This window comes from Corvus moneduloides, chromosome 9 (assembly GCF_009650955.1).
Source record: "Corvus moneduloides isolate bCorMon1 chromosome 9, bCorMon1.pri, whole genome shotgun sequence".
Lineage (NCBI taxonomy): Eukaryota > Metazoa > Chordata > Aves > Passeriformes > Corvidae > Corvus > Corvus moneduloides.
The window spans coordinates 26468240-26495792 of record NC_045484.1 but is presented as its reverse complement, the minus strand read 5'-3'; the positions used below and the strand labels follow the sequence as shown (position 1 = coordinate 26495792).

The window sequence follows — 27553 nt, the reverse complement described above, 5'->3', positions numbered from 1 at the left end:
TATTAACCCTTCCCATGCAAAAATAAAATTCCCTGGATGTTACTTGGAGCTGCTTCTCCCACATATTTTAAGAAATAGGCAAGCATTGTTTTCAGGTAACAGAATTGTAGAATCATAGAATGGTTTGGGTTAGAAGGGACCTTAAAGATCATTCCGTTCCAACCCCCTGCCATGGGCAGGGACACCTTCCACTAGAGCAGGTTGCTCAAAGTCCCATCCAACCTGGCCTTGAACACTTCCCAGGGATGGGGCAGCCACAATATTGTCATCAGTGATACATAGATAGAACATCATCAGTGAGAGAGATAGAAGGGTTATCTGGGAAGTGTGTAAGTAAATCATATGTTCCCAAGGGGATGGGAACAGATTCTCCAAATCTCTAAATCATGGCCAGATGAGAATCTCTTTTGCTCTTACAAAATAATTTTTAGACTAGTTTTCAGTAGTGATATATGAAGTAATAAGCACTTTGGTTCAATTCCGCAGTTTTAATCTGAAATGGAAACAGAAGCAAGTTTTAAAACACAGCCACTGCAAGTGTGGAACCACTTGCAGAACCTGGTAGTAGAATTCAAAATACTGCACTGAAAACTCTTGTGTAAACAGTAACGTACAAAGGGAATGGTGGGATGAAATTCAGCTCAGCTGTTCCTGAAAGCATTTGGGTTAATGTCCTCAAAGGTGTTGAAAGTTGGCTGGGGTTAAGCTGAAAAAACCCAACAAGATAAGTGGTTGTTTGTCCCTAATTCTGTTTATTTGCAACTACTTTGGCAAGTGTTAACAAAACAGCTCAGCCTGTGATTGTCTGTTATCATACTCCTTGTTCTAAACTGCAGAAATTCCTAGTCTTAGCATAGTGAGAGGATATGGTGTTTTGAACACTTACAAGTGTAATGTATTTCTGGTCTCTGAGTAAAAACTGTGTTAACTAGATTCAAACAAATAATAAAAGAGCCTTGCTGGAATGATCAAAGGCAGTTGATAACCAGAAAACAATACTGTGCCGACAGAATAGGTGCTCAAAACTGTTAGCAATTCTCTTTCCAAAATAGTTCGTTAATATATAACTGTGTTCCTGACTCATTAACATACATGTGTTCCTTTTTACCTGATTACCCTTTCAGAAAGTGTGGGCTGCACCCTCCTTTTTTCAATTGGCAACCCTTCCTCTGAAGCTAGAGCTCCACTAGTTTGTGGGAAGAGGTTGTGTTCAAAGTAGCTTTTGAATGGTTTTTTTTTTAACTAGTTTTGGCATGTTATTACCTGCTATCTTAAATTCATTTTAAATTCATTTTAATCTAAGGGAAAAGACCTATCAATCAAATAGACTCTTCAGATTCCTTTAAACCGAGCGATCCATTTCAGCCTTTCCCCACCCCAGACATTCCCAAAGAACAAGAAGCAGATCTATTCTCTGATCCATTTGCTCCCACCAGCATCAGTAAAGAGGCTGACCCCAACAATTTTGCAAACTTCAGTACTGTGAGTAAAACACTTTTTACATTTGTTTCAGTATAACGGCAGCTTTGAAATGTTCACACTGAAGTCTTCAGTCTAATTTAAATTATTAAAACATATCCCGTGTATGAAAGGGATATTGCTTCCACTCAAAACAGTGTTTACATTTGCAGCTGAGGCTGTCCTAAACCAAAATGCTGCAAAATGCTGTAGTTAACGTTTAAATTGCATTGGGTTTATGCCTTTTTTCGTGGAGGCCTCCTAGCTTTTAGAAAAGAGGATTTCAGAAATATCTATGTCCTAGGGATTATCCATTTTATCAATGTGTGCAGCAAATTGAAATTATAAATCTATAACGAGCACACTGTTAACTATTCAATTAAAAATAAACCAAAATGTGGTTTTAATGTAACTGTCACTGAACTGTTTGGTCATAGTTTTAATGTACTAAAATATTGATAAACAGCCTCATAACAGTGTATGTTAATGAAATATAATTTGGTGAGTTTTGAATGGTTAGTGAATTCCAGACTTATGCACAATGAAGTAAAAAGTAGTAAGTGTCTCTTTATAACCAGAATTCATTTCATAGAAGTCGTGGTGTCCAAGCAGTAGAAGCAAATCTAAAGGTTTGTGCATGCCTATATATTATTTTTTCTTTTGAGCTTTTGCAAGTAGAAGTTTTGAAAGGCATCATCTCACTTTCAAGCCTGATACCTGTTAAATGCAATTTGCATTTACAGTATCTTGTCCATACTGCTCTTTTTCTGTTCAGGCCTAATAAACTACGTGCTTGATTGAGGTAAACTAAGGACTGTCAGGCTCTCAAAGTAGACTTGCACTGGTTGGTGTGTCTTGTAGCATGGTAACTTCTGAAATGTGGTTATCCATCTGTGGTAGTAGTTAGGGGGTCTGAGAAGCCAGTTTGGAGGAGTGGCAAAAATGTTTATTATCTTTATGAAGGAAAAAGTATTCTTTTCCAGCTGCAATTACTGAAAGTACTGAGTGCACTATGGAGAAAACTCAGGTGTTTCTGCTTTTATTTCCCAAAGCAGCAGCTCAAAGCAGAGACCTGGAGTCTCTAACCTCTAACCCTTTCAGCTAATGCTGGGACATCCGTGAGGACCAGGACTTCACCTACCTCTTAATTTTTCTGCATGTTTACTAGAAAGAAACTTTAGCATAATCTTTTGTATTTTATTGAAGATAATACCCTTAACTGTCTCTGATTCATAATCATTGTGCCAGAGGTATTTAGTTCACTGTCAGTTCTCATCAATATACATGGAAATAATCTGTTCCTTTTTCCCCTCTCATATCATGCTGACCTTTCTCTGTATTACTACCAGCCTTCTAACTCTACAGCTACCTTATTATTTTGCTGCTTCTTGGCAATATTTTTCATCTACACATTCAGAAACAGTTCACAGCTAAATTTTTGCAGTCATTGTCACTTGGAAAAGTCATCCCTAATGAAAGCAGGGTAAATCAGGATGGCCTACAGTGTCAATAGGAGTGTGCTTTGCAAAGTGTTCTCCTGATTTATTCAGATTTTCTTGTATAGAGTGTTTTTTATCCAAAATAAAATATATTTGAATTATAGCACTTTCTGCTCAGTAATGTTTTTGAAACTTAATACTGAAATTTGAAACATGGCATATTCCATTAAAATACATCAGTTTGATGGCTTCAGTGCACTTCTTAGTAGTTAAATCTTAGATGAAGCCAATCTTAGTCTATTACAACTACAAAACAAGTAATATTTGAAGACTAGAATATGTGCAATTGTTGAAAAACTAATTCTCCCTTAAACTGAGCATTTGGACAGTAAAAATTATCATTGTATTATTAATCTGGTTTATTTTGTCTTTTTGAAATGCAGTATTCTACTGAGGAAGACATGATTGAATGGGCTAAGAGAGAAAGTGAGAGAGAAGAGAAAGAAAGATTGGCAAGACTAAAACAGCAAGAGCAAGAAGACTTGGAACTGGCTATTGCACTCAGTAAATCTGAAATATCAGAAGCATGAAGTTTAGAACAAGATTTTATCTTACGTAAACTGTTATGTCCCTTTTCCTGAGTACCTAACCTATTTAAATGTTAATCATAAAATGCATATATACAAGAAACTATGAAAGGTTTTAAATTTCTGAAAGTGATGTGAATGTTTCTGCTAAATTCAATCCTTTTGGTTATTGTTTGAATAACTGTTAAGTTTAGCATTCAGTTTCTCTCAAGTTTTCAGGAGAACAAAGTACTTTTCCCAGCTGAAAGCAAATCAGTTTAAAATGCAAATGGAGAGATTGGGGTTTGACTGTAATCTATCAGCAGTTGGTAATTGAGCATAAAGTGAACACAGCAATTATTCTGTCATGGCGGACTGTCTCCCATCAAGCAGTTAGTCACTGGAAACCTTTTATCCTTCTAAAGAGGTTTTAGTAATGCCAGAGTTGTGGAGTGCTTTCTTCTACATATATGCGTATAGATTTTTTTTCTCCTCGTTGAAGATTTTATGTTGGATTTAACATAATCTTCATGGAGTCTCCATCAGAAAGAGTGTGTCTTTCTGAAACCTTTATTGCTTTTCTTGCATGGTCATAGGTTTTAAGACAGACCTGTTATTTTGTTTTATAAAGCAATTAAGCTGAAGATTCATGTGCATTTGCTGTTGGCTAAGGTGACTGTCAAATTGTGAGACCCCACTGCTATTTGAGCCACTTTTGCCTGTGAAATATGCAGCTGAACTGGCAAGTTAATAAGTTCCATTTGAAATAGGATTGAGAATAGAAAGAAAAAACAGGTAGTCTGATTTCTATTTTTTTTTTAACCACAGTTGTTTTCTGTATATGTAATTTATTGAATGCCAACTGATAGTTGCACCTTAAACTGAATGATTTCTGAATGGTCACTGAGTCAGAGTAGGATTGATAGAATGTTAATGAAAATAACTTAATGAAAATAACTTATTGTTCATTTTAAAAGAATTCTATTTGGAAAATCAGTTTCATTAAAATAATTCCAAAAAGAATAATCTTATGCCCTATCTAAGAAAAATGGATGGCAGCAGCATAAACATCTACAAGGGGTTTTTTTCTTGCACTTTTAACCTGTGGTATTTCTTTTGAGAAATTGAAGTGTTTCAACACACAGCACTGGGGCAAAGGGGGAGAACTCAGCCATGCTTCAGTATATTTAAGCTCTTCCCATTACCTGTCAATGCTGCTGTTGCATGAGTTTGAGGGTTTTCAATTTTTCAGGAAAAAAAAATGAGTAACCTGACTGGGATGGTTTTTCTTTTGCACTGGGAGATGAGCATTTAAACACCTGCTCAAAAAAAGTAACTTAAAATTTTGCAAGTATTAAATAGTTATAACTTATCTTATACATCTTTGTAATGAGTGTACACTAATCTTGCAAATCATATGCTTAACTGGATTACATAGTTTCTTATCTTTTGTTAAAAATGTATACTCAGTGGACCAACACAATATTATATGTATATATTATATATATATTCCTGCTTTCCTTTATGGAATTTAAAGTTTTGAGTCATTTGATGTTACATTTCATGTTACTGACTCTGACTATAGGACTTTTACTCAGACTACCAACAAACCACTGCTGTGAGCTAAATGGCATTACTTTATGAAGTTTTAACTGTTTGGTTTGGTTTTTTTTAAACAACTTGTTCAGGTGGGATTAGCCTCTATTTATAGACTTCCCTTTTGTTTAAAAATTCTAACAATAGCCTGTAATTATGAAGAAATAAAGTTTAAGTACATAAATGTGAACTGTTTGCCTGTTTTTCCAGGAGGGTGCTGTGAGATGTAAAGCATTGGGTGAGTGCAGTTCAGTATGAGGTGTTCTGACTGTAGTCTGGTTTCTGTGGCCTTTGCCACCTGACCCACCTGCCATGGGTCACCTTCACCGAAATAGCATCCAGTGTCAGAATTGTGGTGTCTCGTGTTATTTCCCCAGTAACTTCTCAACAGTTTCATTGACCTACTTAAGTTTAAATTGGCTGTTTCAGAATCTGAATATTTAGCAAAGTTAGTACTTCGGTAGTGGAGTGTTTTAGTCGCACTTTATCCTGAATCTTCAAAGTCATTGTGGGCATGGATGGGAAACCTCATGTTTTTGTTTTTGCAATACTGACAGAATGGTAATTTAGATGATACTGTGTTTAGATAACACAGAGAGTAAGATTGGGAAAGTAACATATTTGTTCAAAACATTGGCAACTACTATGTTTTCTTGTTACAGAATTCTGTATAATAAGTGAATACTCTTCAATTTAATTCCGTTGTTAATTAGAGCAAACATGAAGGTTGGCTTTTAGATGCATCCACTTTTTCTTATCGGAATGAAGAAGACAGTCATTTTCCCAAATTAAAGATTTTTTTTGATGCAAGTTTGAAGCTTGCCCTTCTGGTAGGTAGAGTGGAGTTTCATTGCCCATGTGAGTGTTACCGAACTCTTGAATTATCTGCAGAGTTGTGTTTGCAAGGACCTCTGAGGCTTAAATTAGGAAAGGGACAGAAGTAAAGAGGAAGGGGGGGAAGACAGCATAGTGTTATTCCAGAAAAAATAGGAAGGAACTTGTCATTTGTCAGCTGACAAGCCATCAGTCAGTAATATCCTGAAACAAGTCATTTTCATCCACAAGGTCTTTAAAGAAACATGAATAGCAAAACATACGTAAATAACCCCATTTGCATTCCCATTCATTGCTCAGAGTGCTTCAGAATTCCTGTTGTGTGAAAATGGAGACATCTGGAGCTGCCTGGACCTTTGATTTTAACCAAAACCAAAGAGCAGTAGTTTTTAGAGCAGGTGATCTGCTGATAGAGGGGGAAAATGCTGCATTGTTTGGATGTGCGTTCAGGAGGTCAGGATGTTTTCTCTAGTTATCTCTTGCTGATTTAATAAGTGAGTATGGACAAACCACTTAATGCTAAGCCATTTCCTGTTCTGTAAGTGATAACAAGTCTCATAATTATTACATAACTCCGGTAATCTGGAGAGACAACCTTGTGGAGAGTAGAAGGAATTTTATTCCATTTTACTTGTGTGTATCCTGTTGATAGGAGAGATGTTATGAGGTGTTTTCTCTGTTGGTATAAGCAGCCAGTTGCACTCCTATATAGGACTATACAAATAACTGGAAATAGATTAAGAATTTAACAGAAGTGCTGTTTTAAACAAGATATTTGAGGATTTAGTTTGCTGGTAATAGAGGGAGAAATTCTTACCTTTGACTTCAGAGGTCTGTCCCAGCAAGAGATCCTGTAACACTTCTGCAGATTGTCAGCTGTCTCAGGTTTGCATCTGACAGACTCATCCTGATCCACTTAGACTGATCTTCCTGTGTGGCCAGACTTATTGTTTGTTCTGTTGGGACAATGTAGCATTGAAATTTTTGTATGCAAAGCCAGAAGGTCTTTAGGATTGTCTTCCGTAGAATGCAGTCTCTTCTGAGATGCTACATGAACAGGTGTGGTCACTTACACTGAAAAAAGTAATTTTAAAAGACTCAGTGGGTTTTTAAATCCTTGTAGAAGTTTTTTTAATGCTTAATGAAGCTCTGCTAATACCTCCTTATTTTTAAAATTAGGGTCTTTGAGTTCCAAACAGTTCTGAGGATTTTGGAGTACACATCTCATACCATATTCAGTAATAACTTTTACAGAATAAATAACTTGGTTGAGGTTCAAACCACTGACCCTGAATCCTGAAAACTGCAGGTAAAATACTTGTTGAATGTTAAACTTGTATATTTAAATTATCTAATTTTCCTTAATATGCTATCCATTTAACTCAAATTTTTATTTTATTTTACAGTCAGATATTAAAAGCACAACTGTTCTCAAACATACAATACTATGCTTGGATTTGTCCTTCTGTTTTAGCTTTTTCAACTTTGTCCCTACAACATAAAATTCTAAAAGTTGTAAAAAGCAATTTAGAGTATATTCTGGGGTGATTATTAATAAAAATGTTCTTTAAGTTAGCTAGGACTGGCTACTGAAAATGGGCTGAAGTGCAGAAATCTCGTTTCATTGTGAACACACTGAGCTGGAATGTACGAGCCTCACAATTCAAAAAATGAAATGTATGTAAACAGGTATCTTATGCTGGAAAACGTAGGCTTGCATTTGTGCCAAAATAGCTCTGGGAAGGTGCTTGTCACAACTGCTTATGCTATCCCTCAGTGAGCTAAAATGTTTGATTTAGTGAAGACAATCATGACTACTTGGCTGCTTGTCAGACGGAGGACTCATCCTTCGATCATTGGATGTCTGGGCTCCTCTCTCGGAGCAGCTGCACCCTCAGCACTGGAGCGTGAGCCCGTCCTGCCACCCACCCCTTGTTCCTCACATCACGAGCCACATTGTTGGTGTGCAGCTAATAAATTCTTTCTTTTTTTAACCTTATACACCCACTGTTCCCGTTAATGTGCCCATTGTTTCTTTATGTCAACCCAGTCCTTCTGTTTGTCCTGCCACTCCCTTGGCTGTGTATACCTTTGCCTTGTTCATTTCCTTTCACAGGCTCCTTTCTTCTGTTAATCTTTTCTGAACTGTTATCCTTGTAACCCTGAAGCTGCGTGTTTGATATAATTATAATATAGATAGTGGCCAAAGTAATGCAATTTTTTTCCAGTATTGCACATCTATTCGCAATTTCAATGGGTTTGGTTTCCTTTAATGGAAGAGGCAAGTTAAAATTTTAAATATTTGTTTATGAATTTTATGTTAATGAACAAATTAAAGAATTTAATTATTTGGATCTAATTATTTATTTATGTAATTTGTTCATAACCTGTTCCATCTGAGGTGTGAACCCTGTGGGGTGTTACTCCCGTGGTACAACTCACAGACCCCTGGGCTGGGGGTAGACAGCCGCACCCTGGCAAACGCTGCCTTGGCAGCAGGTGCAGAGTGCAGCTAATTGAAAACTTGGCGAAATATGACTTATGTTTTCCTCATGTTTTTTCTCGAGCGGAATTAATGACTCCAATTCCAGCACACAGTAGGGGTGCCCGCGCTCCTCTCGGCCGTTCCCGGAGTCTTTCGCGCCGGTGCGGAGCGACACGCCCGGGTCCCGCCCGAGCGCTGCGGTGGGACCGTAACCCCGGGCTATAATCCCGTCCCATTCCATCCCTTCCCATTCTCATCCCCACCGCCGGCGGAGGGCGGGCGCTGCCGCAGCCGCTCACCTGCGGGGGCGGCCCCTCCGCCCGGCCCGGCCCGGCCCGGCCCTGCCCGAACATGCGCCGAGGCCCCGGCTGCCGTCGCTCCACACGCACACCATGCGAGGTGGCTGCGGCGGCCGCCGGGGAGCAGCAGCAGCAGCAGCGCCAGCCGTGCCCGCCGCCCTCCCGCCCTCCCCTCAGCTGCTGCCCGTCGCGACGCCTCCATGGACGCCCGCCCGGCCGGCAGCGCCGGCGCCCGGTACGGGGCTGGGGGCGGCCGGGGGGGGTCGCCGGGGGACAGCGCCGCCTCCGCCGGGCTCTGGGGCTGCTCCGTCCCGGGCGGGAGGAGGGGCTGGGAGCGCCTGTCGCGGTGCCCGCAGGAGCGGAGGGTCCGGCCGCGGGACGGCGTGAGGGCGGTGGGGTTCCGGGCGAGCCGGGCGCTGGAGCCGCTGAGGGCAGTTCGGGCCCCCGGACTGACCCCGACGGGCTCTCGGGGCTGTGGCCGGAGCCGCCTGCGGCCCGCGGGCAGGGGCTGCCCAGGCCGGGACCGGGCCACTCCGCGGGCCGCTCTGGCTACTAGCCTGAGCCTGCTGTGGGCAGGGACTGTGCCCACCTGTGCCGGCTGAGCCACCCCACTGCGCGGGGACAAACTGGTTCTTGCACTTTGAGGGGATTTTCTTTTTTCTTAGAAAAAAGCATTAGCTTGAGCTAATTACATACCTGCGCAGCAGCCCTTCAGTAGTTACATGCAAATTGTCTTTGGGCTTCAAAGGGTTGTGGAAGAGCGTGGAAGACCAGGTCCTTTTGCTTGAGCTCCTGTTTGTGCAGCTAGCAATGCACCTTGACAGTGAAACGCTGACATTAATTGCTCTGTAACTCAATACCTTCTTGCTCGCCCTCACGACCAAGCTGCAGGTGGATAACTTTCTCCATTCCAGGTGTGCACTCCCACTGCCCCTAAAATACATAAACTTCCATTGTGTGCGTGCTTCAAAAGCTGAATCAGTCTGCAAATAACATTCTTCTCCCGTGATGACGGCGTGTTAAGTTTTAGACATGGCTGCGTTAAAGGTCTGTGGATTCTGTGTTTGACTTAAGACATTTATAATAATCTGCTTTATAATCTATACAGGAGTAGAAGCTTTTAAGCGTGCAGTTGTTGGAGAGGTCAGCAAACTGCTGGTAATGGCTCTGTTCATGGTTCTTCATCAAGTGTGGGACAGTGGTGTACTCTCTCTCTCTGGCTGCATGGTTTCCTTTTATCTTAAGGTTGAAAACAGCAAACATTTACCTGAGACTTTATTTCTGCTGAAGAAACCATGATGGAAAAAACATTTCCTCAACTTTAGATTATATAAGATGTACAATAGTGCTCCTTTTTGGTGGCACTGATATTAATGTTAGAGTCACTACAAAGACCAAAGAAGGTGGTCTAGTGGCATTTAAAACAGCAAAGTCCTGTGGGATTTAAAAATCCAGAGTGTTAGACTTGCTAAATTGATCAAAAATGACCTGGCTATTAGTATTTTTATATACAACCTCTATCTGGAAGTACTCAAGGCCAGGTTGGATGGGGCTCTGAGCAACTTGGTGTAGTGGAAGGTGTGTCTGCCCACAGCAGAGATAATGTGTAAGGTCCTTTCCAACCCTGACCGTTCAATGATTCTGTGATTTTTAAGAGCTTTATATAGTTTTGTTGCCATGTTCTGTCTTGATAATTCTTTCATGAACCAGCAATTGTTTAAATACTATTTTTTAACTCCAGGCTGGAAAGGTGGGCTCTGTGTTTGTAATAAGGATGTTAAATGACCTCCAGGTGCTGTGTTTGCACTGACAACAGTAGCAGGCTGAAAGACTGTGGTTGCGTTGTGCTTCAGGAAGTTCTGAATGTGGGGAACAATGTGTGCGAAACTACTTAGCAACAGGAAGGAGCTGGGTGAATTTTGTCAGCTTGGGCAGGTTGTCCCGAAGCTCTGTGTTACTGAAGCTGCTGGAGCACTTGGTGCTGGCTCCTCATCACCTTTCTGGAGCTCCATCTGCTGGAATCAGCCCTCCCATTCCAGGGAGGGCTGATTCCAGCAGATCTGGGAATCTAAAGGGATTCAGATGTTTCTGTTACTGTGCTACAAAGTGTTGAAAAGTATATATCAGGACTAGTTTGTGGGAAAAGATTACTATTTTCTTATTGTAGGTCATATTTTACTTAAATCACTCCTTTAAAAACCCAATGAAGCTCCTAGACAGTGTTTTCACAGAGCTGAATTTGTGGTTTTTCTAAGTACCACATGTATTTTGGGAATAGATTGAAATTATCAACTCATAGTTGGAGGACAAAATGATCTAACGGACTGGTTGGAACTGAGAAGTAAACGGATTTTTGAGTAGGGGTGATGAAAAATGGCTTCCCATTTTAGAGACAGCTGTTGTCTTCAACTTGATAATAAAACTTTCAGTCACCTGTTGCGAAAAAGCAAATGTCAGAAGAAAGTCTCACTGTTAGGATGGCCATTCAGATATACTTGACTTAATGGCTGGAATCTCAGATGTATATCAAACAGAATGCAGTACTGAACTTGGACATAATTTTACATTTCTTTCTAACTGAAATTGCCATCCTGAGCTGATGAAATCTTCTCACTGCATCTACATCAAAGTTTTACATTTTGGCTGGTCCATGTTTCCTGTCAAAAAGGGAAAAAAAATGACAGAAGGATCCCAGACTAACTGAATTAGAGTTCAACATCAGCCTCACTTGTTTTGGCTTTCATTTGTTTTTTCTCCTCAGGTAGTTTGCTTAGTTGCTTTCCCACTCTGAAATGGAGAGAATAATAACTATTTTCTTCTTGAAGCCACTGTACCAAAGAATAACTCTTCAAAATGGCTTTAGCAATGCTGAGTGCCAAAACAACTTCCTACTGGTACTTCTTTTTCTGTTCTTGAGTATTGATTCAGTGGGCAGGTTCAAGAGAGCTGTAAAGGTGTATTGAAATGCCATGCTTGAATTTTTATTTAATTGGAGAGAAAGTGGCATTGTTATTGGTCAAGGTACTGTGAAGTATACTTTGCAGATGACTTCTGAAGAATAAAGTCAGGTTGTTGGAGCTCTCAGGGAAATGTAATCTGAAATGTCATGTAAAGCAATGATTAAAGGCAAAGCAATAATCCCCTATTTGTTCAAGTATTTTGTGTCATTCCTATATATTATTTTTATGGAGTGTAAAATACTGTTCAGCAGTGGAATGATAACAAAAGCATGGATTTTTTTTTTTAAGCTCCATATTTTGAAAATGCTTTGCATAGATTTAATGAAAAAACCAACCAAACCAACCCAACCAAATGAAACAAAACCAAACAAAGAAACATTTCAGCTCACATGAAGTACTGCAGGAAAATGCTTTTTGGGCCAGAATGTGTGTTTCATCCTTTTTGTGTTGGTCACCACACTGAAGTCTGAAAGAAGAGAAGTGTAAATCAGCATAAACAGTACAAATCAGACTTCACAAACAGCTGAAAAAAGATGCTCAGGTAACTTTCTTGTTACCTACCAGTCAGTCTTTATCACTGCTAGGAAGTGCAGAATCCAGCCAAAAGGGGGAATTGCCTGACATCCCTCCCTAAATTCTCACCGAGTCTGATTTCAGAAGTAGTACAGAGCTCTACCCTGACCTTGCAGTCCTTAGGAAAACAAATCTCACCGATTTTGTCTGGCTTCTTACCATGAATGTGGCAGAGTGAGTTTGCATTTTGCTTCATGCTGTATCTGTTTGTTTGCTGGGTACCTAATTGTGCTCAATAACATTACATGATAGTGGTCTAGTACAGCTCTTGCTGATTTGTTTTCATCTCATTAGTTTTAGTGAGATGAGAATTAGACCTTTAAAAATCGAGTGTACCTATGTCAGACGTGTAGGTGGACCAGAGGCAGTAAAACTGAAAAGTCAGAGGACTTGGAAAAAAGAGTAAGTGGGTATTGTAAGGTTGTCTAAAAACCCCCAAAGGCATGATACCAATCACATGTGACCTTCAAAGTGACAAAGATTGTAGATCATCTGAATTAAGAAAGAATAGCTATTAAAGCTTGCTAAATATTACTGCGCTCTGATTTATGATGAAAATTTACTCTTAATTGCAGTGATCCTGTTAATTTCTGTAATACTGAATATATTTGTTTTAGTTCACTGCTCATCCTGTGTGAGGTAACTTTTTCTTTGTACATTCCAATAGATACCAGTGTAGTTGCAGGATGTTTGGGCTTATTTTTGTAATATGCCAGACTGGATTGTGTGTCTTTGTATGTATTTTCATTCTGTTTGATGCAGGCAGTTCTACTGACTGGGAGTGCTCACCCACAGTGGTGCAGTCATGGCAGTACAACAAGGAAAGGGAACGGTAGAAATGACACCAGTACATTTTATTTGTCTGAGCAAACCTATCTTAATGAATTTACTGCATTGTTTGCCCATTCAAATACAGGATGAGAACTGTGAGCGTAATGCAAACTAGATCCTGCTTGGTCCAAGTTAAACATGGTAGGACCAAGGGCAGAACATGAGTCTGCCAGTTCCCTGGGCTTTTTGTTGCTCACTTGGACTGCTTTGCCCCATGCCTTTGATTTGTGAGCCTTTGCTGGAACAGAAGGGCCTTTTAAAAGACCTTTGACGTTGCTGAGGCATCAATAACTCAGTGGTTTGAGAGCTGAATTAACCTCAAAAATAAATGGTGTCATAGTCCATGTACAACTTGAAATACTATGATATCCTGAATTCCAGAATTGCATCACTGTTGTGTCTCTATGCAGAATAGCTGGAGAACACGAATATTGAAACCTTTCCAGTTGCTTTGTTGTTGAAGTAATGGCATTTCTGCAGCACCGAGAAGTCTTAGACATGGGCCAGAAAAGTGTTCAAGAACACAGAAAGATAAATGCTGAGGTATTACCAGCTTGGCACATAGAACAGGAAGGGGTATGGGAAAATTAATTTTCTTGCATTAACTTATTTGCTTTTGAATTATGAAGACATTTCTGTATTGTCTGAAAACTGAAAAGTAACAAATTATTGTGAGAGCTGCTTATTTGTTCTTTTCATCCAAGATTATTTCTGATCTCATGTGGGTTTGGAAATGCTTGCAGAAGAAAATAATTCTTCCCGAGTGATGTGCTTTTTGTTTTCTTTGAATGTAGAGATTTTTTTCAGGCTCACAACATTTGTAGTGCAGTGTTGCTCAAAGAAATCACCTGTTTAGAAAAGTGGTAGTGGATTTAGGAATGACCTGGCAAACTGGAAAAGACTAAAGGAAGTAACCCCAGGTGTATCCTGGTATCTCCTAATGTCTCTGCGATTATCCAGCATTAGGAGAACAGAAAATGGTGTCATGGCAAGAATTTCTATATTCAGGGGTGATCTTTTTGAAAACAGGCAGTGGGAAGGACATCCTGGGGTCAGAGTGTGTACCATGGGATGTGAACTGCTGACCCTTTGCACAACAAAGGGCATGGAGAGGGACACAGCAGGGGCTGAAGACCCCCAGGCTTTTTCTGTTTAGACTGTGAGGGGATAAAAGCCCAGGGGTTCCTTTGTTCGGATGCCTCCTCAGAGGCACCAGCTCGAGCTGTTATTTTGTTATTGCACCACGATGAAATTATTTTAAGGATTGGGACATCTGAGACTCTGTTGTGGGAAACCTGAGGTCGAGCCTGTCTCACTGTGAGTGTGGGATGTGCAGCTGAGAAGGGGCTTTGGTCCCAGCTCAGGTGATGGTTGTGTGACTGCCAGTGGCTCCTGGATGGTCAGACAGGGAATTTCCTTAACACTGAAATGGAGACCTTTGAAACGTGCTTTGGGATGCTCCTCACATCTGTGAATGGTTGAAGCGTTAGCACTGTGAAGCTTAAATGGTGTTTGTTTCTTTGTATTTTATTCTCCTCCTCCAAATGAAGTTACCCATGCTCGCTACCTCAGCTGACTTTTGCAGATAAGGTAGATTTGGCAGAGAAATGCATCCATATTTTAGGATATGACTGATTTAACTCGCTTTTAGTGTTTCACAGCACTGAAGGAGATCTTGAATTACTATTAAAAGCGTTACTACAAAGGCACAAACCTCAGACTCACCTTTTTTTGTAAAATTCTGATAATTGCTGAGGTTGAGTATTTTAGCATTTTGCACAGTGTAAGGTTCAAGATGCTTTTTTTATTGAAGAAATCTGTAAAACCCAATGACAAATCCCAAAGCTTATGCACTTCAAACTCATAGTAAGAAACCAGTCAACATCATGCACACAGTGAAGTAAAATTATGCATAAATATGGTAACTCTCATGCTCAAAAATCATGTGTCCCTTTCCTTTTGACCATGGAAAACATGATTTTTTTTTTTTGAAGATGGTTTACAGTTCATTAATATTCCAAATTGTAGTTTTGCTTATTTCTGCTTATTAATTTTGTTTGATACTGCTGTTGACATAGAAAGGATCTGGTGCTTAAGTAAAAGGGGTATTGCCTGGGATATCCCAAGAAATTGTGCTTCCAACTAGAGACAATGGGGATGCAGTGGAGTAAGGAGAGGAGCTCTTACTGTAATGCCCAGGATATATCGTGGTTGTGATTTGTGAAGCAACCCCACTCATGGTCCCTGGGGCAGAGAACAATGATTTCATAAACAACAAAACCACAAGGAGAACCATATGACTGTCCTTGCAAAACCTGCTGCCCAAAAGAAAAAAGGGAAAGAACCTTGTAGAACCAGCAGGGAAATGGCTTAAATGTGGAAATATTTCAGATCTGAGTTTTTACATTTGTTTTCTTCAGTTAAAAGAAAACATACATATATGTGGGGAAGGAGAGGTTGCATACTGGAGGATGTCTGAGCATATAATTGTTTCTAGAGTAGTGGTATTCAAATAAAAACCTGCCAAATCAAGTCTTGAAGAGCTTGGCAGAGACAGCCAGAGCCTTCACCGTACAGGGCTTTAAAGACTATTTGAGGAATACAGTATTAATTAGAAATTGTACAAACAGCTAGTGAGAATGATGAAAAACCTTTTCAGAGTAGCCCATGATCCTGCCATGGAAGCAGCCAGTTAATTTTAAGTTGTAACTAGTAGTTATTCCCAACCAGGGAAAAAAAAACCCAGTTATGTCTTTTATCTCCTGCTGTGGCCCAGGTACACAGTGCTGCTAGGAACATGTAATGGAGTCATTAATGGGGCAGCCTGTGGATCTATTACAGTAATTTTTATACCAAATGCAGCACAGGCTTTTCCTGTACAGGATGCCATAAAACCAGCAAGAGATTTAATCAGATGTGTTAATGGATTCAGAGTATCTTCCTGGAATTGTCCTTTCCTGGTTTATCATTTTTAGGTTTTTCTTCAGCAATGTATGTCTTCATTATTGGTACTGCTTTGTGTAATCTAGCAAACATAATTTTTGACATTAGATGCTCTTGCAGAAACTAATTTATATAAGTAGATTGTGGCTGATCAACTTCTACAGTCCAGCTCTCAAAATGAGAGGAAGGACTGCTAATGCTGCTTGTAGTTACGTACAGGGCTGGTACAGCTGATGTGCCAGCAAAGCAGTTCAGAGGTATACACTGTTTAATTTTGGGCAAGATCAGCCAGATGAGCTCATTCCATTGATTAAGTTGTTAGTGCCAACTCGCCTCATTTTCCATGGCATTAAAGAGAGATTGTTACAAAGAGCATGTAAAGTCTCAGTTCCTCCCAAAGGTACAGGAACTAACGAAAAGCAGCAGTTTGGCTGCTGGGTCGAAGCCTGTTTTGAGGAGAATCCTTTCTGGGAAGAAGTACTTGCTTGTCTCTCTCGCCTGTGTGCTTCTCACATTTGCAGCAATTACTGCCAGAGTGCTGCCTGTCAGCTGCTCTCGTTTGGCTCTCCGTTCTGGTTCACGGGTTTCTGATGTGGGCCACTGCCACATGCATTAATTCTTGTTGTTTCAGGTCTGTAATTACAGGGGTATTTGGCTTCTGCCTGGTCTGGACAGAAGGAAAGGTGGCTGATGCTGCTGCTCATTCCAGACAGGTCTGTAGATCAGAGATAGGTTGGCAGCCGCCAACCCTCCTACATTAGAGGTATCCAACTGTAAATATATGCAGTGGTATATGAACCTGGTGTGCCACGGAGTGGCTTCCAAATCGCTGATTTGTAGGATGTGTTCGGTGAATTAGCGATGCTCCTGTTCCCGTGGCAGTGTCCAATCGCAGAGTGTGGTGCCGCAGGCAGGCGCTGCCCTGCGCTCCCACCGGGACTGTCACTCGCAGCTGGCTCAGGAGCACCGAGCGCTGCTGATGTTCGAACCTAAAAGCTGAGTGGGCTTACAATGACTATGTCAGAACACGCAGGAGACTCAGCAGAGAGGTGAGTAGCAGCACACAGCATTTTCCATTTGGCTTAGAGGCAGTTCTGATCCTGCTGTTGGAAGCAGGAGGGAATCTGCAGCCCACTGAAGCATGACTAATCAGTTTGCTAAAATGCTGAGCACCCTTGAGTTTAAAATATTTCTGCCCTATTGTTAACAGTGACAAATGATGGTTTGTAGCATTTATGTGAGGTGTGTATTTTGCCCAGGTCTTAAGCCCTCGACTTGGGAGCTACATCCTATGGCAGGTTTCCTTGGAGTATGAGGGAAATGTGCAGCTTCTGTTCTTGCTGTTGCTGTGGGTAGCACTGTGTCATTAATTGTTATTCCAGAAAAGAAGCCAAGTAATTATTGTATCTCATTTCTGCTTTGAGCTTCAGCAGTGGTTTTATTCTTTGTCATCTTTCTGTTTCAAAGGAATATTTTGAAAAGGTTTATTTGTATTGAATGGGGTAATTCTCCTGCATGACAAGAAATGAACAAACAAAAAACCCAGGTAAAATGTTAGTAGTCTAAATATTTTAAAACACGTGAAGATGTGCTTTATGTCATGTTAAAAATGCTATTTGGTTCGGGCACACAGATTTAAAAACAGGAAGGTAGGAATTTTAATACAATCAGCAATAATTGACCAAGTTTTAATTATTAAGTAGGGCTCAGAATAGGCAGACATGATACTGCATTTTGTATGAGATGGATGCCAAGGCTTGCTAAATCAATGCTTGCAAAGCACTTGGAAAGTGTCTTGAGTGCAAAAGGATTTGCAGTGTATCTGAAGTTGTGATGACAAAGCCACTAGGAACAGCATCACGTGATGTTTCTCTCAAATTTACAGTCCTGTTTTTTATATATATAACTATACACTTTATTTCTTTGTGGTCATTATTCCTAGAACCAAACCACTGCTGCAGTGGGTGGTTATTACTGATGCTATCTGCTTGTGCTGTGCTCCCCTGCCTTTTCCTTAAGATGTTATCAGGACTTTGCTTTCTGTTTTTCCTTTCAGCATTCTGTGTTGTGCCATTTTTTAAGGAACTAACACAATTTCTAAGTCACATGATAGATCACATTAGTTAGAGCTGTTCAGAATCAGGAACATGATGAGGATTTGTTTGTATTTTGTTGGAGGATGTTTTGTACAGGCTCGTATACAATATATTAGAGCAGTGTAGCTCTTTGATCATTATATGCAGATGTTTCAACTGTCCTAACACTGGCTAGGTGACCTTAACTTTGTTAGTGCAGGGCTTTATTCTTTCTTTTGTGTATTTTGTTTTTTTTTTTTTGTCCAGCAGTTCTGGTGGTGATGAACTTGGGCCAAACTAACTCAGCTAGTCTGTATTATCCTGTTGCCAGTAACTTAAAGACCAGCTGAGAACCCTTGTGACAGGTCAGGCTGACATCTGAATGTTGTAAAGTAGAAAAGTACAGCCAGAGTAAGTCACTGAGAGTCTTCTGACTTTGATATACAGCAGCAGTTTGTTTTTTCCTTTGAGTGCAGTAGCACTTCTTAGGGACAGTGATGTTCCCAGGAACATGCACAACGGGAAGTTTTAACCCACCTCTGAGTTTGTAGTGGTCTGTTGCTCAGGCACCACACTGAACGTGAGCTGATTTAAGGCAGATCTTCCAGCAGCAGTCAGGGTAATACTCTGATGCAGATTGACAATATCTCATCCTTAAAGTGATAACATGATCGTGATGTCACCAGCTGGAGTCTGGCAGCCTTACAGTCAGATGTGCATTGTCACCCAGTGCTTCTGTGTTCCTGGTACCTGAGCTCATCAAATTGCTGTGCTCCCACATGGCAAATTCTGCATGTCCAGGTTCTTATGTAAAGTATGTGCAGTATTTTTTTTCCCAGAAAATTAAAGATTTCAGTTGCTTTTCAAATGTTACTTTGTGAAAGCATAGTTAAACCCCCCCCCCCCCCAAAACCCAAGTCCACAAACATAATAGGAGTCGCTTTCACTTTTTGCAATCGCTGGAGGTGAAATAGCAGGTTATGCAAGGGAATAAATCTGGAAATTGAGCAAGAGGGGTTCAAATGTAGCAGTAATGCACTGGTAGGAGGAGAACAGATGTGCTGAGTTTATTATCTCTTCTGGCAGGTCATCTACGTCAGACCTCAATGTGGCACTGCGTGAATGTATGGCAGCTCTGGATTTATTTCTTAACAACAAGTTCTCGGATGCTTTGGCTTCTTTACAAGCAAAGTAAGTTTATAAGATTTCCTAGTTTTTCTCTGTTTATTTTTCTTTGCTTTACCATCTCTCAAGAGATTTTGACCAGACAGCTGGTTCTCTGTTAATAGTTGATATGTCTGTATAGTTTTTGTTCAGAAGGGAGTGGTAAGTTAATGTGTTACATTTTGGGGAAGACAGATAAGTGCTTTGCACTTGTGTGAGTAAATAACAAGATTGATCAAAGATGTCTACTAAATTTATGGAGTTGATGTCCAAAGAAGTAACCCCTCAGCTTTAGTGCAATATGGGATTCTTGCTCCTGGAAGAATAAAAACTATGTTCTGTCACAAAACTGTCATATTTTATTTTTGTCTCCTTTCCCATATTTTTTTTTGCACACTGTGAGCATCTGAATAATTACAGTTTTGTGTCTAAATGAGCAACTGACCATGAATTAAAGGCTTGAGAAACATTAGGTATGAATTCTTTTTTTGTTGCTGTAACCAGTTGCAGAAACTTTCTCACAGCTTATTCTGCAATTCAGTGTTGTGGTCAGGCACTCTGTTTCCTAATTATGTTGCAGCCCAACATGTAATGAGTGGCCCAGCTGCAAGGAGTGAGGTCATGAAATAGTTCCTAAAAATTGTTGTGTCTTTACAGTGTCTGTGATCTGTCATACCCTGTCCTGAAGTTATCTGTGTTCTTGGCTTGTTGAAGTCTGTGGTTAATTTAAATTTCTCCCCCACCCACCCAATTTGCTCAATTTATTTTTGAGCCACCAGCAAATTACATAATGCCTTCCTTTAGGACACTGGAATACCAAACAAGTGAAATTCATAGGTGATGCAGTAGTGTGTATTTGATATGCATCAGGGTAACAACTCCTTTGGTGAGGTATCAACCTCATATTTGATGTCAGAAGCTGAAGCTTAGCCATGTAAGTACACTCTGGAAAAAACATTCATGATAAAATTTAACATCAGCTGTATTATAATGCTGGCTTTATTCACAACAGTGTTGTTTAGTGTTTATATATCATCAGAAGATATAATAAAAATGGTGAAAAGAATAACTGTGTTTTCATTAAATCCTGACAGTAAAGCCCCTGCGCCCATCTGAGAATGCTCACTCAGTGCTTAGCATAAAATCAGGGGGTATTTTATTGCAGCAGGTTTCCAAAACACTGCAGAAGCTAGTGAGGCTATGGTTTGTTTTTTTCTGTAAATCCATTTTTCTTCTGTTGCATATGGTTTTCATTCAGCTTTTGTTGGGCTCTGCAGAACATATTTCATGAGCTGATACTCTGTTTTTGTACCTGACTGTATTCCACACTGCAAACCATTTTGAAACTAATTTTTCATGTTAGCCTGTTGTTATGAGGAGGCCCTTATTCCTGTTGCCTTTGGCAGTGAGGGAAATAGAGACTTATGATCTTTGCGAGTGCAACAAAGAAACAGGATGCTGAATTTTCCCACAGATGAAACCCATTATGGACACACTCCATCTCTTTAAGGAATGAGAAGAGTTGTAGAGTGGGCACATGTGGTAGCACTGAGTATTTTCTTTCAGAGCCACCAGGTCCTCACTGTTCCCATTTAGTGTGCTGAGATTTGAAATAAGTTTTCACAGTCCATAAACATAACTGTTTAGAGAAATACTTCTCAGTTTTTAAATGCTTGTGAAGAACTTCGTATCTTAGATTTTTGCGGCTTTAACGGTTCTGGTGTAGGAGAAACTCTGCTCTCTATTACATTAATGCAGATTGACTAAATTACTCACATTTGGCTTCCACAATAAGTGTATTTTCAACTAATTTGTACCATGTGAAACTGACAGCAGATTTGGCACAATGTGTGGGGCTTAAAATCAGAAGAGCTTTCCTAGCCACTTAAAAATAAATATCTGAGGATGGTGTCTAGACTTGTGTTGAGGTAAGGCTCTTTTTTCCTGGTAAAAAAGCAAATCCATCATAAAGAGAAGCAATTTCATTATAAAGAGGAGATCTCGTTTCATAGAAAAAATACATCTGGTGTTTTTCCTTCGTGTTACATAATTTTCTTGTTTCCTGAGCTACCTTTTAGCTTTAAGAGTCAGTTTTCATTATTATTAACAATCACTGTACAATAGTGAGTTCTGATTATCTTGTGCTTTCTGCAGTAAGTGTAATTAAATTTATCTTTTATATGGAGTTCTCACACTGCATCCAAGAACTCTTAAGAAATTCCTAAAATTCAGTCACTAAGCACAGCAGTGATTTTCAATATATAATGTGTTAACTGCAACATGTGTAACACTGAAACTGTCCAGTCACTGGTGTAGGGGAAAAAAATTCTCAACTTCCTTCTCAGCCCTGAGACATACAGTAAATCCACTAAATGCTGACTGGATTTTAGCCCTTGTACAATTGCAAACAGACAATAATAAATTAAAAGTTGGTTCTGGTAAGATGTCCCCTTCCCTTCCCACGACATATGTTTAATATTTTAATATTTATCCTGAAAGAAAACATGGCATAATCACCTGATAACTTGCTGATGTCAGATCCATTGGGAGAATGGTAAATAAGATAAATTAATGACAAAATTTTCTGGACCGCTGGATGAGCTGCACCACATGTGTTGCTGCTTGCAATTTTAAAGGAATAGTAAGGCAGTGATTCATTCCAGGCAGTTGACTTTATTCTGAAAATAGACTCCAAAAAGAACTTGACATTGTTTGGTGCAATATTAATTCTAGAATGACTGGGTTTTGAAAGCTTTTCCTGGGAACTGGTCACCCAAAGCTGAGGTGTGATTGTCAAGTGGAGAGTGGTGAAAGAGTAGGGGAAGCACACACAGGTAGAGTGAAGCTCTAGACAGTGTTTGGATAAATGCGTTGCTCAAAGCTTGAGTTAGCTGTTTATTGTAAGGAATGTCATGAACAAGAAGAAGGTTGTTATTTCTAGGGGGTTTTATCTTTTCATACCTAAAGTCTGGAAGAACACAACTTTTATAGTCTTCATAAATAAATCAATTGCTACCAAAACCTAACTAAATTGCTGGTTTCACCTCTTTGCTGGAAAAACTTAGTAGATTCTGAGTTTTGGAAAATGGCTTTGATCAAAAAGGCTCAGGAGTTCTCTTGTTGAAGCACAGATTTTTGGCTTGGACCATCCTGGTGGCTTGTAGTAGCAAGGGAGCTGGGATGTGGCTGACTGGAGATGTCTTTGCTGGTTGTTAACTTATTGCTACTGAGGAGGCTTTGCAGGAAACAGATTTTTATCAGAAAAAGGCAGTTCATCAAATCAGAGCATTTCTGTGGAAGCCTCTGCCATAGGTCTAGTGGGTTGTTTGGACATTGGGTGGAACTTGGGATCAAAGATGAGGAAAGCCTTCAGGCCCCCTGTGTGACCACATTCTCCTGATACAGGTTTGATTTGGGCATTGATCCCTCACTTTTGAGTCCTCCTGGATGAACAGACTGTTGACTCGTCTATGGAGGGTCTTTCTCACTCTGTGCTGTTGGATTTGTTTTGATTGTTGGAAGCATCTTGATATTAAATCAACATATGGACTTGAACCTGAGGTTTCTGTGATTTAGTAATGCATGTCCTGTCTGCTGGATTACTGTTAGAGGATCTACAGAAAAGATTTTGGCGCTGTGTTTTTCCCAAAAGATTACTAGCCCTGGGTTAATTCTAAGGTCAAACCAAGCCAAGATTTTTGATTTTCATACTTCAGCTGGAAAGCTGTGATTGTCCTCACTTAAGCACGTGTTTTCACGCAGGAATAAAAGTGTTCTCCAGCAGCTCCAAGAAAGGGCAGTGCTGCAAGATGAGAATGATTGCACCATAGTTGGAGAAGAGGCATGTGGCAGAACTCCATAAGTGCCTAAAGATATTACTTATAATCCTCTTATTCAGTCATGTGATACCAACTACTGGGATAAGTCATTAATCACAATACTAGTTGTATTCATGTCATACAGGCTTGTTAACTCCAGCAATGTCCTGAGGAAATTGCTGCTGAGGAATCAAAAGAAAAGTAAAAAGATACCAAGTTTCATTCTGTATCCATCTGTATGAAATGCAGGCCTTAAAACTCCTGGCAATACACCAGGATGTCGCTGGCAACTTTAATTGAATGATTAACAGCATGGATAAATTGCATTTCTACCATCATCCCCACCCCTGAAAAAAAAAGAGCAAATTTGAATGTTGCTAAATACCAGTTGGCTAATGATAGACATTAATCATTATCTCCTTTAAATATTAGAAGCAAAATAGATTAAACCATTGATTAGGGAAGGGGTGGTTTGGTTTCAGAACCAGAATTACTGGAGAGGGAAATCCCTCTTGGCCATATGGATGTGAAAAGTACCAATTTTCCTTTTAGTGCAGTGAATTCAATATTTATCTGCTTTGATTTTTGGAAGCAAATTTCTATAATTTTGGAAGGGTACTATTTCAGTCATTTCCCTGTGCTTTCAATTTGAGCCTCTGGAAGGGTTTTAGTTTAGTAAATACAAGATGAAGTGTGTTTTTCTGTTCCCAGTGAGGCTGATGAATAATCAAATGAACAGGAACACTTCATCAGCCTGGCATTTTAGTGTGTTCATTTTTTTCTACTTTACATTATCAGTCTACTGAAAGAATCATGATCTACGAGGCCAAGAAAGAGCTGTCCTGACTCCACTGGATTTTAAACGAATTTCTCTATTATCTGTCTTTTCTTCTTAGCTTGCAAATAAGATGGATGGTAGTATAGTCTGGGGCTTATAGCACTTATGTCACCAGGTGATTTCCCAAAACAGCTTTTCTGCTAGATTGGTTTAGATGATGAGGGCAAGTAGGAATTAAGGACAGCCACAGGGCATGGACTGCAGTGAAGTTTGAAGATGTGCACTGCAAATTCCTTCAGTGCGGCCACCCTGCTCTGTGCCCTGTGTCTTGGAAAAAGTAGCCCTTTATCATCAGTGTGAGGGTTGGGAAGGGAAGCACCAGGCCCAAGTCACCACAGTGAGTTACTAGATCACTGATTTGTGTGGGGTTGTCTGAAACTATCTTGTTAAATTTTCTTTCAGTTCAGTCCAGATATTGAAACTTGGGGAGACAAGTGTATTTCTAGGGAGAAAATTAAGTCGTTTGAGGTGTCTTTAAAGTCTGGCTTTTCTCCTTAAAACACAGAATAAGAGGAATTGAGGTAGAAGGTACTTCAGAAAGTCATGTACTCAGGCAGGGCCATTTTGAATGTTCCCAAGGACATAAACTCTACAACTTTTCTGGGTGATGTGTGCCAGTGCATGGTCACCCTGACAGTAAAAAAAGTGTTTCCTGATGTTCAGACAGTGCCTCCTGTGCTTCAGGTTGTGCTCATTGCCTCTGATCCTGTCCCTGGGCACCAGTGAAAAGAGCCTGGCTCTGTCCTCTTTGCTTCTTCCCCTCAGGTATTTCTATATATTATAGGAACCTCCTACAGAGCTTGCTCTTCTCCAGTCAGAACAGTCCAAGCTCTCTTGGCCTTTTCTCATAGGAGGGATGTTCCAGTCCCTTAATCATCCTCACTAACCCTGTTCTTGAGTCTGTCCATGCACTGAGGAGCCCAGAACTGGGCACAGCACTCCAGGTGGGGCCTCACCAGTGTTGTGCAGAGGGGAAGGATCCCCTCTCTCATCCTGCTGGCAGCAACACTCTTCTTAATGCAGCCCTATCTTTGTCAAGGGCACATTGCTGGCAATCACTTTCTCCTCTGAAGGGAAAAGAAAATGAAGAAGCACCTGAAGTAAACACATTCAGAACAGGTGTGCTGAGGGTGGAGATTTTGAAAGGATATCCTTGTTTGACTGCAAGTATTTTTGAATATTCCCTGCCATATAGAGCTATCTGATCTGTGCTAGAGTGTAAACAATTGAAATAGCAATTGTTGCTCCTTAACAGTATTCGTCTTAAGTCGTGCTATTTGTCAGGGGTGGATTAGCAAAGTCTACAGAGAGTTTCTGTGTCAGGAATTTATCTGAGCTTGCCCTTTAACGTATTTCTCCAGTCATCTTTATTAGACCTCTGTGCCTGAAGATATTTTGATTCACTTGCAGAGGATTACACCAGACACAGGTGAATGCTCTAAATGTGTGCAACATATAAACTCTCTTTCCTGTCAGAGGAAAGGTGCCAGCGATGGCTTCGCATAGGAATTAACTGTTTTCCTTGCCAAAGTTTTTTACTTTCTGCCGAAGTGGCACCCCCTGAAACCCTACAGAGTAATATCTAAGTTGAACAGTTTGGGGCGGAGGGTTGGCAGAAGGGGAGAGGAGGAAAAAGCTGTACTCTTTGACATAGACCCTAATGCTTCCAGTGGGAAGATCTGTTTCAAGGAGATTCTATTTTGGCCAGAGTTATAGTGTTGTGTCACTTATCTCCTTGAGCCTGTCCCAAATTAGAAGAATATCAGCTGGATATTTGTCACATGTTGTAGTAGTCATTAGATACTCAAAAAAAACCCAACCCCACCATGATTCTATTGTCTCTGAATGGTGAACCATGTGGTTAATTCCTGTGCTTTATGTTTGTTAAGTACCTATCCTCAGCTCAGAATTGATACATTTTAGCAGAGTATGTAGAGCTGTAGACATGATTTCTTCTACAAATCTCAATCTATTACTGTTTCTTGGTTATTTTGCATGTCTTTTGTGTTGATTTCTAGTTCATTTAGACCTTGTTCCCATGAGTCTGATACATTTCTGGAGCTGGATTTGTATTTGCTTTTTAAAAGAAATAATACAATCAAATCAGCTGTGCTTTGCACCTTGTGTTTTCTTGCAGAACTAAAGACAGCATGTATCATGCCCTGACTTATGCTACCATACTGGAGATGCAAGCTATGATGACATTTGATCCTCAGGACATTCTGAATGCAGGGAACACAATGAAGGAAGCTCAAGCCATTTGTCAAAGGTAAGAGTAGAGCAATTCAGTCAGTAAATATTTCCTTCTTGGGAAAGTTTTGAAAGACTACTGGGTAAAAAAGGAAATGTAGTCTTTCAGAAATCATAGGGAAACTGGAGGTTGGAAGGGACATCAGAAGGTCATCTAGTCCAGCCTCCTGCTCAGAGGAGGCTCACAGCACATAAATTAGAGTGTTCAGCAGTCTAGTCTCGAAAACTTCAGTTTACCGCAATATCTGATTTTTCTTGTCAGTTAGATTTTTCCTACCTGTAGTCCTGGTTCTGCAGTGTCTGGAAGTTATTTAGAATGTTCAAACACTGCAAGAATGTTCCCATGGGTGATGGTTGTACTGCAGTTGTCTGAGTCAACTGTGCTCCCACTTTTGCACCCACGTTCACCCATGCACACACAAAAAAAATCAAAACACCCCCTTATCCCTCTCCTTCATCAAGACAGATTTCTGTGCATGAAGGGTAAGAGACACATCCCGGGAAGACCATGTTGACCAAGTTCTCTGTGGACTGTGCTGAAGTTTTTGTGTGTGGTGAGATGACAGGGGGTTGGTGAGCACTGAAGTTGTGGTAGTGACTGTGTGGGTGGCCAGCTGAAAGGCATCATTCTCTGTTGTTGATGCTTTTTGTTCAGAATGACCAAATGGACTTTTTGCAGATTTAGGAAGAAATCTACTGTAGCTGATTCTATCAACAACCTTGTGCATAGGCAAAGCCTTGAACACTTCACTGAAGGTAACACTATCTTTCACATGCCTAATGTTTTCCTTTTTTATGTATGCAGTTTGAATCATGTAGAATTGTTCACTCAGTGTGTGCTTGCAAGTTGTGAATCCACTGTCCAAATTACTGATCTGGCATTTGCTGGACCACACACCACTGTTTTGGCCATTGCTGTGTAACCAATCCAAAAATCACTGGTCTTGTCACTTTCTGACTCAGCACTCCCAAAAATTGCTGGGTAAAGAAATATATAGAAAGAAGTATTGAAATGTCTGTAAAGGTTCTAGATCCAGGAATTTGTGGAAAGCACCAGTTTGTGTAACTGTGTGTCATTTCTGTTTGGAGTTACATCAGTAGTCTGGAACTGAAATACTACAGCAAATTTGGAAAATATTTTTCTCAGTTTGAGCTCAGTGGTCTTATTCCTATATTAATGGGCCAAGTTTTTTTTAATTACTCTTTGACTGATTTGTTTTCTTGTCTCTGTGTGATGTTAGAGGAAATCCATGCAGAAATTTGTTATGCTGAATGTTTACTTCAGAGAGCAGCACTCACATTCCTCCAGGTATGGATTCCTGCATGGCTCTTGGGGGGAAAAGCACCATACAGCTTTCTTTTCCTAAATGGACTTGTAGAAGACCATAGTTTGACCTAACAGGTCTTTCATCTGGATCAAGTCT

General features: G+C 40.2%; 2 protein-coding genes across 11 annotated transcripts in view; both read left to right on the top strand.

The window, feature by feature from the left end:
• EPS15 (epidermal growth factor receptor pathway substrate 15) overlaps positions 1–5249 on the top strand; it is a 67830-nt gene extending 62581 nt beyond the window's left edge. For 4 of the 6 annotated variants that reach the window (XM_032117333.1, XM_032117334.1, XM_032117335.1 and 1 more), the window contains 2 exons: positions 1304–1482; positions 3341–5249. In XM_032117333.1, coding sequence (XP_031973224.1) covers positions 1304–1482; positions 3341–3487 — 326 coding nt within the window. In that variant the 3' untranslated portion in view covers positions 3488–5249. Of the gene's footprint in view, positions 1–1303; positions 1483–2050; positions 2088–3340 lie in introns of all 6 variants that reach the window. The other 2 variants (XM_032117332.1, XM_032117336.1) reach the window with 2 other exon arrangements.
• A 3483-nt stretch (positions 5250–8732) lies between these two features.
• The window catches only part of TTC39A (tetratricopeptide repeat domain 39A), a 51660-nt gene continuing 32839 nt past the window's right edge, over positions 8733–27553 (top strand). The window contains exons 1-5 of one of the 5 annotated variants that reach the window (XM_032118595.1): positions 8733–8912; positions 19146–19250; positions 26017–26148; positions 26785–26885; positions 27371–27438. In XM_032118595.1, the coding sequence (XP_031974486.1) occupies positions 8878–8912; positions 19146–19250; positions 26017–26148; positions 26785–26885; positions 27371–27438 (441 nt within the window). In that variant the 5' untranslated portion in view covers positions 8733–8877. Of the gene's footprint in view, positions 8913–9570; positions 9592–16923; positions 17034–19145; positions 19251–26016; positions 26149–26784; positions 26886–27370; positions 27439–27553 lie in introns of those variants that run through there. The other 4 variants (XM_032118598.1, XM_032118597.1, XR_004241903.1 and 1 more) reach the window with 4 other exon arrangements.